General features: G+C 36.9%; 1 protein-coding gene across 7 annotated transcripts in view; it reads left to right on the top strand.

The window, feature by feature from the left end:
• The window catches only part of MPDZ (multiple PDZ domain crumbs cell polarity complex component), a 102,814-nt gene that overhangs the window by 33,121 nt on the left and 53,030 nt on the right, over positions 1-16,663 (top strand). For all 7 annotated transcript variants that reach the window (XM_042826935.1, XM_042826931.1, XM_042826934.1 and 4 more), the window contains exons 10-18: positions 140-228; positions 1,583-1,778; positions 3,319-3,408; positions 5,409-5,488; positions 7,211-7,357; positions 8,099-8,266; positions 9,211-9,393; positions 13,686-13,895; positions 15,144-15,302. In XM_042826935.1, the coding sequence (XP_042682869.1) occupies positions 140-228; positions 1,583-1,778; positions 3,319-3,408; positions 5,409-5,488; positions 7,211-7,357; positions 8,099-8,266; positions 9,211-9,393; positions 13,686-13,895; positions 15,144-15,302 (1,322 nt within the window). The remainder of the gene's footprint in view (positions 1-139; positions 229-1,582; positions 1,779-3,318; positions 3,409-5,408; positions 5,489-7,210; positions 7,358-8,098; positions 8,267-9,210; positions 9,394-13,685; positions 13,896-15,143; positions 15,303-16,663) is intronic.

The raw sequence follows: 16,663 nt of genomic DNA, 5'->3' as shown, positions 1-16,663 counted from the left end.
ATTTTTTTTGCTTATCTTGTAGATTGTAATTTCTTTCTTGTCTCTCTTCGCTGATGATATTAGTGGTAATTATTTACATTATTTAAACTGTTTCTTTGATTTATTAGTTACTGTAAATTGCTCTGTTTTTTCATACCAGAGCCTTCTGGCATCTTTGTGAAAAGCATTACAAAAGGCAGCGCTGTTGAACAAGATGGCAGAATCCATGTGGGAGATCAAATTATAGTTGTAAGTAAGCAAAGAGATGAAAAGTTTGCAAAGCTCTATTCTTATATGAGTTGTTAAAACACGCTTGTAAAATACTTGCTTAAAACATTTAAGATTGTCACTGAAGTGGTCAATCCTTTTTAACTGAGCCTTTAATTACATTATCTTTCTGATTATGCTACATGTAACTCACATGTAACTTAATTTCTTAAGGAAATCTGCTCCTGTGCACTTACCAGTAGGACTGTTGAAACTGGTTCATAAAGGCAGAGTTTCACAGTTTGATACAAATTATGGAACTATTTTCAAAATGATTTTTAACGTATGTTATTAAAACGTTATTAGGAATTTTGACTTTCTGAACCTTACATCTGGACTTGCAGATAGAGAAGGGGAAAAATGTGGTTTACTTAGATGTAGGGAACATTAAATAGTCACGGTCATTTTTCATTACCTAACATCTAGAAGGATGCCAGAGTTCGAAGTAGTTCAGAAAAGCAAGAAAATGATTAAAGGTGAAAATGGAACTGTTCTTTTTTCAGGAGCAGTTATAATAATGGAGTGTATATGTCAGATAGTCCCAAACTCCTTACTGGAGTAAGGAGTTGTTATGCTCCTGGAAGGTAGTTCAGAGATTACTCATTTGGAAGTGTGAGATTTGAGTTTACAGTAAGAAGAACAAAAAGTTGTGTATGCTGGGGACAGTGGGATGAAATTGAGCAACTCCGGAGTATTCAGAAAACAAAACTGAATTAATGAGGTAAAATATCTAAAACTGTAGTCATTAAAATACTGGACTATAAATAACAACTGGGCAGCTGGTACAGTGCTTGATAGGGAAATTAAACTTCATTGTGTTCAGTAGCAGACTTCCCTGTGTCTGAGATTATTTGAGCCTAGAGCTGTGCTCTGTACTTCTTCCTGTTACAGTGAATGACTGTGTTCCTCCTCACCCCACTCTAGCTAGTTGTCCTGACCATGGCTCTATTTGTTTTGTTTATGTATTACTTATTTGTTCATAAAACTTTTTTTTTTCCCCCAAGTAGTTCCTACTTGAAGGTGGGGGTGTTGGAGTAATCAGGCAGGCTGTATGGGGCACCTTGAACAGTGCTTCCTGACTCTTTTCAGCTCTTCATGGCCTTGTTGTGACGGGCAACCAGAATACTTCTCCCCACTTTGCTATAGTGTTGACTCGTAGCTAGCTGATGTAGCTACCTAATGAGTGTTCAAGTGAAAGTGGTTAGTGTATTGAACCTTTGTTATGTCTTGCAGGTTTTTGTTCTGCTTGCTTTGTATTCTGATGCTGAGCACTGAAAGTATTGCTTTACTCTGGACACTTTATATCTTTCTGCTAATAAGCTATTTCATTCTGCAGGTGGATGGAACAAATCTTCAGGGTTTTACTAACCAACAAGCAGTTGATGTTTTGCGACACACTGGACAAACAGTTCAGCTCACTTTGGTCAGAAGAGGGCTTAAGCAGGAGAATTGTATTCAACCCCAGGAGGACTTCAATTCTGCTGTTGAAAGGGACTTAATGTTACAAACAGTGGACAGTAGCACAGCCAAAGGTAATTAAAATTGGCTTTACTTTAAATTTGGCTTGGAATATTTTTCTTCTTAATTACAAACTGGGAATAAAGTTGACTAAATTAATTCTTGGTTGTGGGAAGACAAGAAAAACTGTCCAGAGCAGAAGCTGTGGAGCAAGATAAACAGCATGAGAACCAAGGACACCTCTAGGAGAAGAAGGAAAGTCTCACGGGTCTGATAGGATAAGCGCCCGTGTGAAGTTGAAGAGCTGTGTCGAGGTTGAGGAGTGTTTTGTAGAATGTCCTGTTGATACGTAAAGATGGATGGGAAAGTTGTAGGGGTGGATGGGAAAGCTAGAAAAGGGAAACTTGTGAAGGTAGACAAGTGATATGAGAACTTGTAATAAACAATTTCGATCATTCACATCCGAGTCTGTGCATCAGACGCTGCACTCGGTTGCTGTTCCTGGTGCTCTAAAGGAGTGAAAATTTGATCTGTTGCAGATTCATTAATCTTTTAGAAACAGTGATATTATTTGTTACATTTTCGAAGTAAATATTGAAAGCTCTGCACTTTGCTATGAGATGAAGTTCTTTAAGGCTTAGATCCTGTAAATCTTTGAATAGTAAGTAGGAAGGTAGTGTTTTATTCATGTGAAAAGGTGGTAGCAGTGTTGGAAAGAAAGCAGAGATACTCTTCACATTGGGAAAAATGAGTCTTGTTTCCTTTTGCTCTTCCATGTCTGTGTAAGAATCTTAGTTATGACAGGAGTGGCTTAAAAGTTATTAGTAATCTGATAGGTCATTAATTATGTTTGTGTACAAAGTTCAGGAGGCATGGCAAATACTATTTTTGCTCATGATGAGATGTAATTTGTGAAGCTTAATCTTACACTGTGCCTATCTTGAAGTACAGGTGCCAGATCATGAAAGTCCATGTGTTTGAATAGAGTATCTACATGGAGGCTGGATGATAAATGAATTCTTTTCAGCTACTTACGTTGTGGGATGATATCAGTAGACATATACTACAACTCATAATCTGAAGCATAACACACAACTTGCATAAGGTTTTGAAAGATCTATTAATGTATTCTCTGTATGGCATCTGCTCATTCCTACCTTTAGCAGAAATTAGAGAGGAAATGCTTAGAAAGTGCTGTTTCTCCAGTCCAGAAGTTGTTCTAGACAGCTGACAGACAGCAGCATACCTAACAGAATTCTATAGCAGGAGAGATTTTTTAAAAGTGAGAACATTGTCAGCTGTGAAGTATTACATTCCTCAAGTCTATACCATTTTAATTTTTCAGTATCAGCTTCCTGTGTTTCATGAGAGAAAGGAGAGAAACGAACAAAAAACAACATAAGGTGGTAGGGGTGGTAGAAAGGGACACAAAGAGAAGGCAAAAGATGAACAAAAGATAAAATATCTTTAAAATACAGTGTTCCTTCTGGGCCCTTCATGCCATGTTCTATTTGCAGACAGTGGATTCTCTGGTCCGGAGTCACTACCCTGGGCATATCCATGAAAGTGATGAATGCATAAAATAGCTCAAAATTCCTTCTCTTCTTTTTCCAGATAACAGTGAAACAGAACAGGGATCTCCATCGCAGCCGTGCAGTGGCAGTGCAGTAAACATCAGAGAGGACATAAAAGAGCAAGAAACAGGTTCCCAGTGTTTGGTATTTTGTTCTGTAAAAATGCACTTGACCATATTTATATTAAGACCCAGTGTTTTGTGTGTCTTTTTGGCATGCATGCTATGAAACTGAGTGTGTACATCTAGAAATTAACTACACACGAAAATGTGTACTGCTTGTGTGCTCTTGAGTGCCATAAGTCAAATGCTTTGACAACTGCTACTACATATGTCTGAAAACAATCACATTTATCAAAAATTGTCATCTGAAACATTCTGCTTTTGCTACATATTTATCTCTTGTTATAGTCTATTTGTACGTTTCTACTTGAACTTCTTCATTCATCTTTTTCACTTATTCCCTAAAATGCCTTTTGGAGACTTTATCCTCTTCTGTTAAGTTTGCATCTCACAGAGTCCCAAGCTTGTATTCATTTCAATCTATGTTCAGTGATAGCATTTAAATTCAGTCAGTTCTGAAGTACTGATAAGCTTTTTCCCATACCTTTTGTGGAAGTTCTTATTTTGTAGTGCTACTTTCTTTTCACAGTTAAGGCACTTTGCTGCATTTCGCTTGGGGGCATATGTTTTTCAGATTGAGACAGCTGTGATGTACTTTCTGACATTTTCTTATATCCAGAACTTTGAGAGAAGCTGAAAAACATCCACCCATATGATTTTTTTAGTAGATATTTTTTGTGTATCTTCCTACAACTTCTGCTTTCCATTTTTCTAGGTAGCTGAAGAATTTGTTTTTAAGGCCTTTTCTTAGATACTTCAAGGTCTCTGCTTTGGAGGAAGCACTGTCATACGTAGCACCTTTGCAGCTGGCTTTATTTTTATTAATATTCCTGAGCTCTGTTTAGATTTATGACACTGAGGCTGTTAATCACTTCAAATTCTTATGGAAAGTCACTGTGACTTCAGACCTTAATCTTTTAATGAAGATTCTAGTCTTTGCTTCCGGTGAGCATTCAGCCCTAAAGAGTTTGACTGCTTGACTGTATGCACAGCATGGGCTGAGGACCGTGAGTGTGTAGAGTTCCATTAGATCTGCTGTACTGCTTAATCTAAATACTGGCTCTTGTTTGTCTGTTCCTTTGCTTATTTCCTGCTGTAGAATATAAGCAGTTTGAATGAGGAAAAAATAAGCAGGAGAAAATAATTTCCCTGTTTTTTCAGCTTGCAGATAAACTTTCATTCAGTTTAAGAGCTGCTGCATTGTTCTGTTTAGCCTGTCACTGTATTTTTGGTAGCATGGTGATTCTTCTCTCCTCCTTCCATTCCAGTAGTGATTTCATTGTTGCTCTTTAGTGAATACTTAGCTAGTTACTTATTTTCATATGGGTGGTCCTAAGTGAATGTGATGAAAAAAATAATAATAAAAGCTGCCACATCTTTCACTGCACTCTAAGGCCTACATGTTTAAAAGATCTTTAACAGTCATGCTTACACTTCTGAAAATAACAGATTTTATTTTATTTTATTTTTTTATTATTTATACTTCTTCCTTGGTTACTCTGTATAAAACATAGGGTCTGTCCAAAAGGAACAGGATTTAGCATCACATCTGTAAATATTTCAGCCATCCCACTGAATGGGTCTGATCAGCCCACATAAAGTCTGACTGAACAGATGTTTGAGGCATGTGTGTAACTTTCATTTACTTTGTGTCTGCTTGTCTTTCTGAACACTGGGGTTAATTTAAATGTTTCCTTTCTTCTCAGCCATTTAAGACAAATGTTTTGGTTGAACTTCATCTTTCAAATTACATTCAGTTTTGGGGGCTGGGATGTTGCAAGTTGTGCATGTTGCAAATTATTTGCCACAGTTCTGCAAGTTTTCCCTCTGGCAAGCCTAAACTCGATGAGACAAAGCATGTCAAGATTTTAGTGATATTTAGGAGAGTGCTGGCATCATGGATTGATTGTGCAGTCTTGCATGGTGCTTTGTCTATCTGCCTTAGCAGTGATTGAAATAAACAGAACATTTTAGTTTTTGTCTTAGTAATCTGAAATATAACTTATAGATTTCCAGCTGAGTGCTACAGAAGAAGCAGCTATGAAGGCAAAATGGCAGAGGATAATGGGGTCAAATTATGAAATAGTGGTAAGTAAACTGTAATTGTTATTAACTGTCCTTGTTAATATGTGTATAATGTATTCCTTTTAAAAAAATTATACACATGTCCCTTAATCTGTAAAGATGCTTTTATTTTCCATATATATATATTTTTTTTTTCTATGGTGATGTTAGTAAAGTAATGTTTTGGTTTAACAGGTGACTGAGCACCACACAGTTGTTTACTTGTACCCCTCTACCCCCTTCCCAGTATAATGTGGGAGATAACTGAAAAAGTAAAGTAGAACTCATGGATTGAGAAAAATAAACTATTTGCTAAGATAGAGAAAAGGAAAAGGATAACAATTGTAACAATTATATAAATGTATATAACAAGTGATACGCAAGCAATTGCTCACACTCCCTGACCAATGCCCAGCTAGCCCCAAAGCAGCAGAAGAGAGATGAATTCCCACTCCCTTCAAAACTCCTTCTGCATGAAATCATGTGGTACAGAATACCCCTTTGACCAGATTAAGTCAGCAGTCCTAGTTCTGTTCCCTTCCAGCTCTTTTGGCTGTTTCCTCAGGATGGCCTTGGCTCTGTACAATGCTGCTTAGCAAATTATAAGCATTGGTGTGTTATCAACATTGTTTTTCTCCTAGAACCAAAAGATAGCATCGTATCAGACACTGAAGAAAACAATTCTGCTCCAGCTGAAACTAAGACAAATAATCACATGTATCTTAGGTTACAATGGCTATTGTTTCACACATTTCCTGCCTTCGTGAGGGTAATGTGTATTAGACAAAAAGCAGTATTGGAGGTAAATTTCAGTGCTTCTTTGATCGGCCAAAATTCAAACTAGATCTTGAAATCTCCCAGCCGGTTCTTCATCGTGAATGAATTGTTCAGTATAATGATATAAATAATGCCTAGGATATTTGTTGCACGTACAGCTGGAACACAGTATCTGCATTTAGAACTTAATCACGTCAGCGTATAATTTTGAAGTAGTCTCTGCAAAAATATGTACAATTAGATACTTTGTTGTTGCATACACTTGCATGTGCTGAAGTAATGTATGTGATTAAAGCTGCAGTTTTTACTGCAGGACTCTCATTTGATCCAAGCGTTTTTCCTATTATTATACAAATGCAAATTTGAGTATGCAGAGCCTCTTCCTGTTTTTCATGAATCACATTGAATTGGACTCTCTTTCAATTTGTATTCTTTTGGTTTTTTCTTCTAATTTTTGCCTCAGAATCTAAATCACCACATAAAGGCAGGTTAAAGAATGGGTCTGTGGTGCTCACTTCTTATCCACACATTAGGCAATATAGTTATTTTATGCCAAATAGGTTTTTATTTGTCATGATTCCTGGATTACACTCTGTGAATGCATAATGATAGTTTGCTTACCACAGTAGTCTAGTAGCTTGTGATTGCATAAACTTCACTGAATGTGGCCTATAGATTTCAATTTTAATCTTGTGGATTTTTTTTGCCCTCTCAGTGCTTTTATTGTATTGGAAAGTTTGGATTCTTTCTTTTAATCTGTTGCTACTGTTTTTCAACAGTGTTGTTGAAAGACCTAAGCTAAGAAGCGTACATGTTCTTGCAGTCTAAAAGTCTGCATTAAAAATTGCAATATTTCTAGTTTCTCTTTTCTGAAGTAATGATTTCCCTGTATGTAAACGGCATCTGAAAGTTATGGATATAGCTGCAAATTTGTCCAAAGCAACCTTTTCTTTTTTTTTAATCTCTTAGGTTGCTGTGGTTAGCAAATTCAGTGAAAGCAGTGGACTAGGAATAAGCCTTGAAGCTACAGTGGGACATCATTTCATTAGATCAATCTTACCAGAGGGGCCAGTTGGACGAAGTGGCAAACTGTTCAGTGGTGATGAGCTTCTGGAAGTAAGAAAAAATTCTACTTTTTCTTGGTCTGCTTTTAGTAGGATTTTTGAGAAATTATTTGCTTCTCACTGGTTACAAGTTTGGGAATGTAGCATATTTACACTTCATACCAGCCATACCCAGAGTTGTTTCAGCAGTTACTTCACATGTTCTTATGCATTTTATTTTACATGTGCTTAGTTGCATATCTCGGCTCACAGCTGATTTTTTTTCAGATTAAACTAAAGGCCAAGAAAGGAGAATATCTAGCAAAAACATTTAAGCTTACTAGAAATATCCCTTTACAGTGAAGAGAGTAAAACAGTGGTTTGTTTCCTTTTCTAAATTATTTTCTTAGAATGAAGATGTGAGTTTGCGTTGCGTGACTGGGAGAAATCAACATGATCCGTATGTTTTCGTGGTTAATATACCTGTTTTCATGCAAGTCAGCTAGTGTTGTTTGTTTTCATGTGTGTATGTTACATGCTTTACTCAGGTTCTATGAAGTGACAGAGTATGTGGTGTTTGTAAGATGGCATCCCACAATTTATAAGCCTCTCCAGCTCAAAACGTGTCTTGGTGGCTTGTTCTGAACTCCAAACTGAGTAGACGCTGAGGGTTGAAAATGTCCATTTGAGCTTTTTGTAAAAAATGTGTATGAATAATTTTAAAATAATTAGGTCATTGGTTTATGTTTTTCTGTTTTTTTTTCGTGTTTGTTCACCATACTTCTACTAAACACTGCATTCTTCATTTCTTGAGGTGAATGAGATCTCTTTGCTTGGAGAAAACCACAAGGATGTAGTCAATATCTTGAAAGAACTGCCAATTAAGGTGACAATGGTGTGCTGCCGGCCAGTGGCTCCCTCTGTCAGTCACACAGAAGTACTGGAGAGCCTAAGTCTATCTGAGGTTCAGCTCGCAGAAAAGGTATTTAAAAAAAGAAGAAAAAAAAAAAAAAAAATCCTAAGAGAAAGACTGTTTCCTTGAAGAAAAGCATGAGGAGGTCTTTTATAAGATTAGAAATACCTCTTTAATATTTTGCGTCTTGGAACCAAATAAATAGAAAAAAGCAAACTGTATGTTTGGTCAGCCAGAAGATGTACATACTGGTAGGCCATGTGCAGAAGCCATTAAGGACACAGAGCTATCTACCCAGGTTACTTGGATTTCTTTCTACAGATGGGCTTTTTTAGTCTGATTATATTTCATCTGGTTTTGAACTCAGCACAAGTTCTGGGTTGTGTTGAGTAGAAATGAATGTGCTCTTCACGGCTGGCAAGCTTCTGTCACTCCTAAGTTAAAAGCTCTACACAATTTGATGTGATAAACATGTAGAAACAGCTTTCAGTATAACAAAAAAACAAAACTGATGTGAAGGAAAGGCAGAAATTCTGACTTCTGGACAAGTCAAAACATTCAGTTGGTTTTTGCAGAGCTTTGTTATGAAATCAAAGGAAGATGTAAATACATGTGTGTATGTCTGTACATGTGTTTCCGTGTATGTCCTTTTTTTTTTTTTGCAAATGTTCTCACTCAGTGCTGCGATGTTTTGGTTGAAGCCTGTTTATAGGCATATCATTTAATAACAGGTATTTTCTTTGTATTTGAGCCCGTATATACTAACAAGATTTTCTGAATTTATTTGACAGAAATTCCATTTTGTAAATAATTTTACTGGGGAGTCCTGTCATATATTTGCAGCTCGATAATTTGTTTCAAAAGTATTAATTCTGTACTAGACATAATCAGGCTTGTTTTCTTACTCTACAGAATGTTTGCACTTTCTCATTGTTTTGAGAAAAGTTATCTTCTTTCTCTGTGAATGTTTTCAGCAAGTTCACAGTTGTGTGATGTTCACTGTATTTTAACAGGCTCATATAGATCTTGAATTCACTGGCTCTTCGAACACAGAAGAAACAGCTTTGGAAACTTCTACAGCTCAGAGTATAGAAGAAATGCAGAACTCTTCTTTCACAATGTGGGAAGCAGAAGTACAGCATACTGAGCTGGAGAAAGGAAGCACGGGACTTGGATTTAGCATATTGGACTACCAGGTAACTTTTATACCTTTTTCTTTGAGTATGAAACAAAATATATTATTTGCATCTCACAGTATGATGTAAACAAGTGTTTTAGTGGTAAATGTTAATGGAAATCAATACAGTAAAGCTAAATTGCTGTCCCTACTGGCAAGCATCTTACTAGCTACATTGCTTATTTCTTTTATTGTATTACAACTAATGATGGGGTTCATCTGACTAAGTCTGGAAAAACTTTTCCAACAAGCTGGCCAAAGTTATAAGGAGAGCTTTGAATTTGAAAAATAATGAGAGTTTTGAGTAACAGGGAGTTGCCAGGGGCTGCTGAGAAATTAGGAATTAGCAGAGTAATGTGTAAAGTGACTCAAATGAGTTAGGAAAAAAAAGGAGACAGTCAGTAGTGCAGATGAAGTGCCTCCATACCAATGCATGTAGTATAGGTGAAGAGCAGGAGGAATTTGAAGCTGCTGTGCAGTTAGAAAGCTATCATCTAATCGTGATCACTGGAAGTTGGTGGAGTGGGTCACACAATGGCAGCATTGTTTTTAATGGCTATAAATTGTTCAAGATAGGCAAGGAAAGAAGGAGAGGTGGGGGTTTTGCCCTCTGCGTTAAAAATGGATTGACTGCACAGAGTTGTCTTTGAAGAACAGATATGAGCTTGTTGAGAAGCTGTGAATAAATATTAGGGGCAAATCCAAACAAGGAGACTGCATAGTTGGAGTTTGCTACACACTGCCTGATCAAGTGGAGTTTGCTGGTGAAGCATAGTTAATCAGCTGCAGGAGGCATTGTGCTCGCAGGCTCTGATCCTGCTATAGTACCTCGGTCACTCTGATATCTGCTGCAAAAGCAGTACAGCCAGCTGTTGAGCAGTCTAGGAGACTCTCTGATAGCTTCTTAAGCCAAGTGATATATGGCCCCATCAGAGGAGCAGCTCTACTAGACCTGAAGCTTACCGATGCAGATGAAATAAAGAGGTGAGGGTAGGTGACTGCTTGGGCTGCAGCGATCATGCCCTTGTGGAATTCATGATCCTGAGAGATACGGGCTAGGTGAAGAGTAAAATGAAGATCTTGAATTTTTGGAGTGAATTTCCACCTGTCTAAAAAATCGGTTTATAGGAGTCCCTGGGAAATGAACTGCCCTCAGGGATAAAGGAGAGCAGGACAGGCAGCTCCCTAAGAAAAAAAGGTCTTAATCCCCATGTGTAGGAAATGCACAGAACACCAACATAGCTAAGTCTTCCTGGCTTCTTCACAGTCTCTGGTGAAGTTTTATTGTGGCTTCACCACAATACAGAGACTTTTTAGCAGGATATACACTGAAAGTGTCTACTGTTTCAGTGTGAAAGAAGGTGGAACTAGATTGACTGTAAGGGAAGAAATTCTTCATGAGAGTGCTATGACTCTGGAACAGGTTGACTAAAGAAGTTGTGGATACTTCATCATTGCAAGTGTAAAAAGTCAGATTTGATGAGTCTTTGGGCAACTGAAGTGTCCATTTTGCCAGTGGAAAAAGTCCCTGCTGGGGAATAGAACTAGGTGGTTTTTAAGAGTTCCTTCCAACCCAAACCAGTGTATGACTTTATGATTTTACAGGTTCAAATGGTAATGATTTATCCTGAAAAATAAATGAGTAAAATACTAGTATCTTGAGAAAGTTGACCCTCTGATGTGCTTCAGCTGTGATGATGTCTTAGAATATTCAGGCATCTTGCCATGAATTTTGCGTCTGCAGTGAGGGTGCCCTTGCTTAGAGTAAGATCCAATAAAGGACTTAAATGCTTAAAGCAGGATTTACTAAAATATAGGACTGTAATTCTGAAATCCCACGCTTAGCTGCTGTCTATCTAGGATGTGCCTAGGTGTCCTCATTAGTTTTGTTTGACTTCAAAATTCCCAGTCATCTCAAGCTGTGATTCTTACATCCCTGTATCAGAACAGCTGCATGTCTGTCTCCTGTTTGCATCTGGTCAGGTTCTAACAAATGTCTCACCTCTGTTTCCATTATCACTGAGAATATTTTTTAATTTCTCAGCAGAGTTAAGTAACTTTTCTTCTGGCCAGGGTAGGCTTTTGCCAAGGTGTTTTATGTTCTAACAGGTCTCTGCTGGGTCTTGTAATTGATGAAAAGCACAATGTGAGATCACTAGTAGGTAGAAGTTATTCCTATGGTGCACTCCTTAGAAAACTATAGTTTAAACATAGCTTAAACTATGCCTCATCAATATTTTGCATTTGCATGCAGGTAAATGTGAAGAACGGGAGTTTTCTTAATTTGAAATATGTAGGAATTGTCAAGTATCTAAGTATATGGAGGTTATGGTTTAGTGTGTTATTCCTAATGCTCTGCAGTGAGACTCCATAGCTGAGCTTGAGTATTTGGAATGTGTATCAGCACAAAGCAAAACATGCTTTTGCTTCAGTCTCTTCTGAAGTATAGGCACAAACTGTCATTGCCTATGTGGTTATTTAAAGCATTGTGCTTTTTAAAGGTTGTTGGATATACCTTAAGTTGTACATATTTTGCATGTTTGAGTTTTATTATATCATACAGGACTCCATGGCTTTCTGAAACATACTTACCTTCATTTTTTGTCTATTTATAATAGCTGTGATTTATCCTGTGTTCTCACCTGTGAGATGAGGTTTCATCTTTCATTTCAGTTTGTCAGTGAAAGTTCTGTTTCCATCTAATAGTGTAAACAATAAGCTAAATTAGCAGTAAGGTTTCTGTTTATTTTTTGCTTTATCCATCACATATTTTTAATAAATTTTCAGTGAATGTTGACTTTAATCAGGGCTATATTTATGCTCATATATTTATCATGTTTTATACAACGACAGGCCTTTGGGAAAGTTTACATTCTTTACCCCAGGAAGAACTTGAGGGGTGTAAGAATCAGAAAAGAAAAACAATGGAAATTTCTCTTGTTTGGTTTTTCAAAAAATATGATGTGCAATGTCATCTCAAATTGCATTAGAGATAGTCTTTAAAGTGTAGATGAATCTATCAGTGTTCAAGTCCAAACATAATATCTACTTGTATATCAATTTATAAAGCATTTCATTACGCCATGGTATTTTCCTTACTGCATTAATTGCCCCAAATTGTCAGGAGTGGTCTTAGCTTCCTTCCCTCCAGACCACCCTTGCTTCCATCCTTCACTTTCTCTTTCACTTTTGCTTTCAGCAGTTTCTAAATTCTGCAGTTTGGGATGCTGCTTTTATGGTGTGTGTCCTTTTTGGAATTGGCATTTTGGCGTGGAAAATTACTGCAGTTGCTTCCCAGTTTGTGGGTGTTTGCTTTTCTCTTTCCTTTGTTATCAGTAAAGCTTGTACAGTATTACATTTCTCATGGCTTTTCTGTGCCTGCAACTGAATTGTTTGAAGCAGTGGATGTTATCTGCATACCAGTGGATGTTGCCTGCTTTGACTTCAGCAAGCCTTTGGATACTGTTCTACAACATTCTGGTGTCAAAGCTGAGAAAGTGTGGGATAGATGAGTGGGCAGTGAGATGGGCTGAAAACTGGATTCTATGATCTCTAGAGGTCCCTTCCAACCCCGACAATTCTGTGATTCTGTGAAGTTTTAACAGCTACTGGTTTTCCTTGTCAATATAGTTCTATAAGAATTACACACGTTTCTGCACCTGTTATAATTGTTATATCAGAATCATACATTCACATTATTAGAGCTCAGTGTTAGTTTGTTTGTAAAAAAAAAAAGTGCATTGGAGGATGGGAATTTTAATAAAGTTTGTGGGTTTTTGTTTTGGTTTGGTTTTTGCTTTGTTTTTTAGATAGAGAGCTTCGCTTTGTTTTAGGCGTGCACAAGCACTTTAGAAGTGCTTTTCTAGCTGATTGAGATCTGGTGCAGTGAAATACAAGGTGATTTTTGAAATGAGCCCTTTGTTCCACTAAAGAGCATATGTGAACATTTCCCCAGTTTGCACTGTATTGCTGTATTTACAGACAGCTGAGTATAAGAGAGGATGAAATCTGCAGTGTCATTGCAGTAGGAATTATTTGCATTTTTAGGTTTGATTACTTGTTGCAGTGCAGGCTGCACTCTGTGATGAAACAGCACCTAGAAAAAAGTAATAGCTTTCATAATTAAGAATGGTAAGTAAGAGGAGGCATGAATGTATAGGTAGCATGGACTGAGATCTGTACTTCTGCAGAGGGTTAATCTAGAGCAGAGATGTGCTGGCAGTCATTAAGAATATATGCATAGGAATTGTCTTACCAAGACAAAAAGGATTAAATAAAATGAAATGTCTTTCTTCCTTTTTACTTCATTAGGATCCTGCTGACCCTTCAAAAACTATAATTCTAATTCGCTCATTAGTTCCTGGTGGTGTGGCTGAGCAAGATGGCAGACTTTCTCCTGGAGATCGACTTATGTTTGTCAATGATATCAGCTTGGAAAATGGCAGCCTAGAAGAAGCAGTACAAGCACTGAAAGGAGCCCCAGCAGGAACAGTTAAAATAGGAGTTGCCAAACCTCTGCCTGTAAGAATTTGGGAATTTTATGGGTACTTTTCCTGTCATTTAGCTGGTATATAATGATCCTGTTTTCTGTATACATTTGGTGTGCTTTGGAATACAGCTGGGTGACGCAGAAAAATGCAGATTCTTTTTTTTTTTTCCTGCAGTTAGGACTGGCCTGTGTAGTTTATGGATGGTATGGTGAAGCAGGACCTAGTATGTGGGGTCTTCTAGCTAATAAAACTGTGAAGCATCTTATGATCAGCACAGTCTTTTAGGGTTGCTATTTGCTAGGCAGAATTTTGTGTTCGTTACTGGGTTTTCTAAATGTGTGATGATATAAAGTCACTTCTGTTGTTTTCTGGAATTTGGTTTCTGTACTACATCACAAGTTTTGGCCTGCTACAGATATACAGGCTGTACACTTTGTATACAAAGAAAGATGAATACTTTTCAGATGCCTCAGAGCCTACTGGATAGCTTGGTACAGGTATAAATAATTCCGGTATTGGCTTTGAAAAGTTGTCTCTAGCAGTTTGAAGAGTGAGATTGAGTAACTGCTTTCCTTCAGCCATTCTGAGGCAAAAATACCTAATGAGTTTTAAGAGGAGATGATTAACCTTAAGATTTGTATTGTGTGTTGTTTTTTCAGTGGTAAAAAGGATTATATCTAGAGACCTATGCTTACTAAGGCAGCATGTCAGTAAGAATGCTGTGCAATTATACATCCAGGCATTTTGATAATTCAGCTTTTACTTTCTGTCCAGCCTAGAGACCTCATTTTTCCTCCATGCATAAGTCTTCATATCCTTTCAGATCTGGAGGTGTCACATTTTACAAATGAACAAATTTACAAATGAAGGAGAATGTGGAGGATTGCTGGGATAGTAAACATCTAGTTGTAGATTATATAGGGACGCCTGGTACTTAATAAACTCTGTAACAGTGAAATCTCAGGTCATTAAATTAAAAATCTACTGGGCTACCATCTTATCTTCCTGAATTATCTATAGTAAACTCAACTAATGTTGACTAGTGTCTCTGCTGTACTGAATTCAAATCAGTAGAATGGCATTGATTATAACTGATTATTACCAGAAGCAAAAATTTTTCTTACTGTGATGTGCAAATGTAACTTCATTGTAAAAGCAGAGAGGGGAAAAAAAGGGCTAACAGTGAGTCAATAGGTAGTTACTGAGGTGCATATGTTTGGGGCTTACGTGGTGTGAAGGTTACAGATAGCCTGGCTGATTAAATTGCTTCTGTTGTTAGGTGGACTCCAGCGGAGCTGGTCTGGCTGTTGAACCCATCTTTGAATCTCAGTTTGCTACGGAGAATTTAATATTTCTGCCTTCATCACCAGTTACGTCTGGCAGCTTCTGTAGTGAGGATTTCAACTTCAGGTTCCCTTTTTCAACGTCAACTCCCAAGGTAAAAAGGAATATGGTTTTATCTTGCTTACGAATGTAGAAAGGCTCAGTGTTCCTCTGTGCCACTGTATTACTAAACATGAATGCTTCGTGTTGTTCCACTTCCATCTGCACCAACATTTGTTATAAGTTTAAAGTCTAGCTTTCTTCAAAATAGTATTTGAGTCTTTTGGTGTTGTCTGTATGGGAGAGAAGCAGTGGAAAGTTGAAAACTGGGGCTGAGCTTTGTATAACCAGATAAAGTACTGTGAGATATTTGTAATGTTAAAGCTGCAGTGATCAGTCTTCTGCGGAAACATAATTGGTATTTTTTCAAAGCATATTAAAGAATGATAAAATAAAACACTTGCATAATTCTGCAGTATTTTAGATATAAAAAGATTAAATTTTTGTCCTAAACCTTGCTTTTTTACTGCCCAATAATTAGATATTTACTAATTAATTTACCGTGTTCTTGAATGAATTATTATTTTACTGTATTTAAATAAAATTAAAGCCATATCAAAATTCTGACTGCTGATCATTTATATTTCAACTTAATAAATGAAGTTAAGGTTCTTAAGACTATTACTATCTTTATTCCTGTTGGTCACATACCCATGTGATTGTTTGTATCAGAATTGGCTTTATTTCTCTTAGCAGCTTTTCATTCTCCTTTCTCTTTTCAATCTATAGATTTACTTCTGTAATCCAGAGTCTTCTGAGTCATTTTTCTTAGCACTGATGGTCTTTGAAAGCAACGCTGTAGGAATTTCTTCTAGGTTTTGCAGTCAGTGGTCTTGAACAGAGTAGTTTCTGCTCTTACCTTCATGCCTCTGCTACAGTATCTTCCTTTATCCCTTATCCTGAGTATATTCATCCCTTGCAACGCTCTGATTGAAAAGCTAAATTCATCTTCTAATGGCTTCTTCCAATCTACAGAAGAGCACATCTCTGCTGTGCCAGTGAGGCAGATTGTGCTGTTAACCCTGTAATTGTTACTTAAATGGATTATGCATTTTTCATGCTGAGAAGCATTTAATAACATAGGCGCTCAGTTTACATAATATATCGTGTTGAGATTTACCAAGTCTGAATTAATTTTTGATATTGGCTTAAAGAAGGATTTGGTTTCCATTTCTTTCTATTTTTTTTTTTTTTTTTTTTTTTTTTTAAGATTAGAGTCCTGAATTTCCACAGTTCTTCTCTTTGCACCAGTAAGAAGAGTTTGTTCTCTTCAAGTCAGATTTAATAGTGTGCAGTTGTGAAGTGCTTCAGAAAGTGAACACAGTAAGGAAATCAATTTGTAAAAGAAGAGTTTGGAAGCAGTAAAATGTAGTGTAAAAAAAAAAAAAAAAAAAAAAAAAAAAAAAAAAAAAAAAA

Source organism: Centrocercus urophasianus, unplaced genomic scaffold (assembly GCF_019232065.1).
Source record: "Centrocercus urophasianus isolate 14NV4802_14NV808 unplaced genomic scaffold, USGS_Curo_1.0 seq_27, whole genome shotgun sequence".
NCBI classification, from domain to species: domain Eukaryota; kingdom Metazoa; phylum Chordata; class Aves; order Galliformes; family Phasianidae; genus Centrocercus; species Centrocercus urophasianus.
The sequence above is the reverse complement of the archived record's forward strand: the minus strand, read 5'-3'. Positions and strand labels throughout refer to the sequence as shown.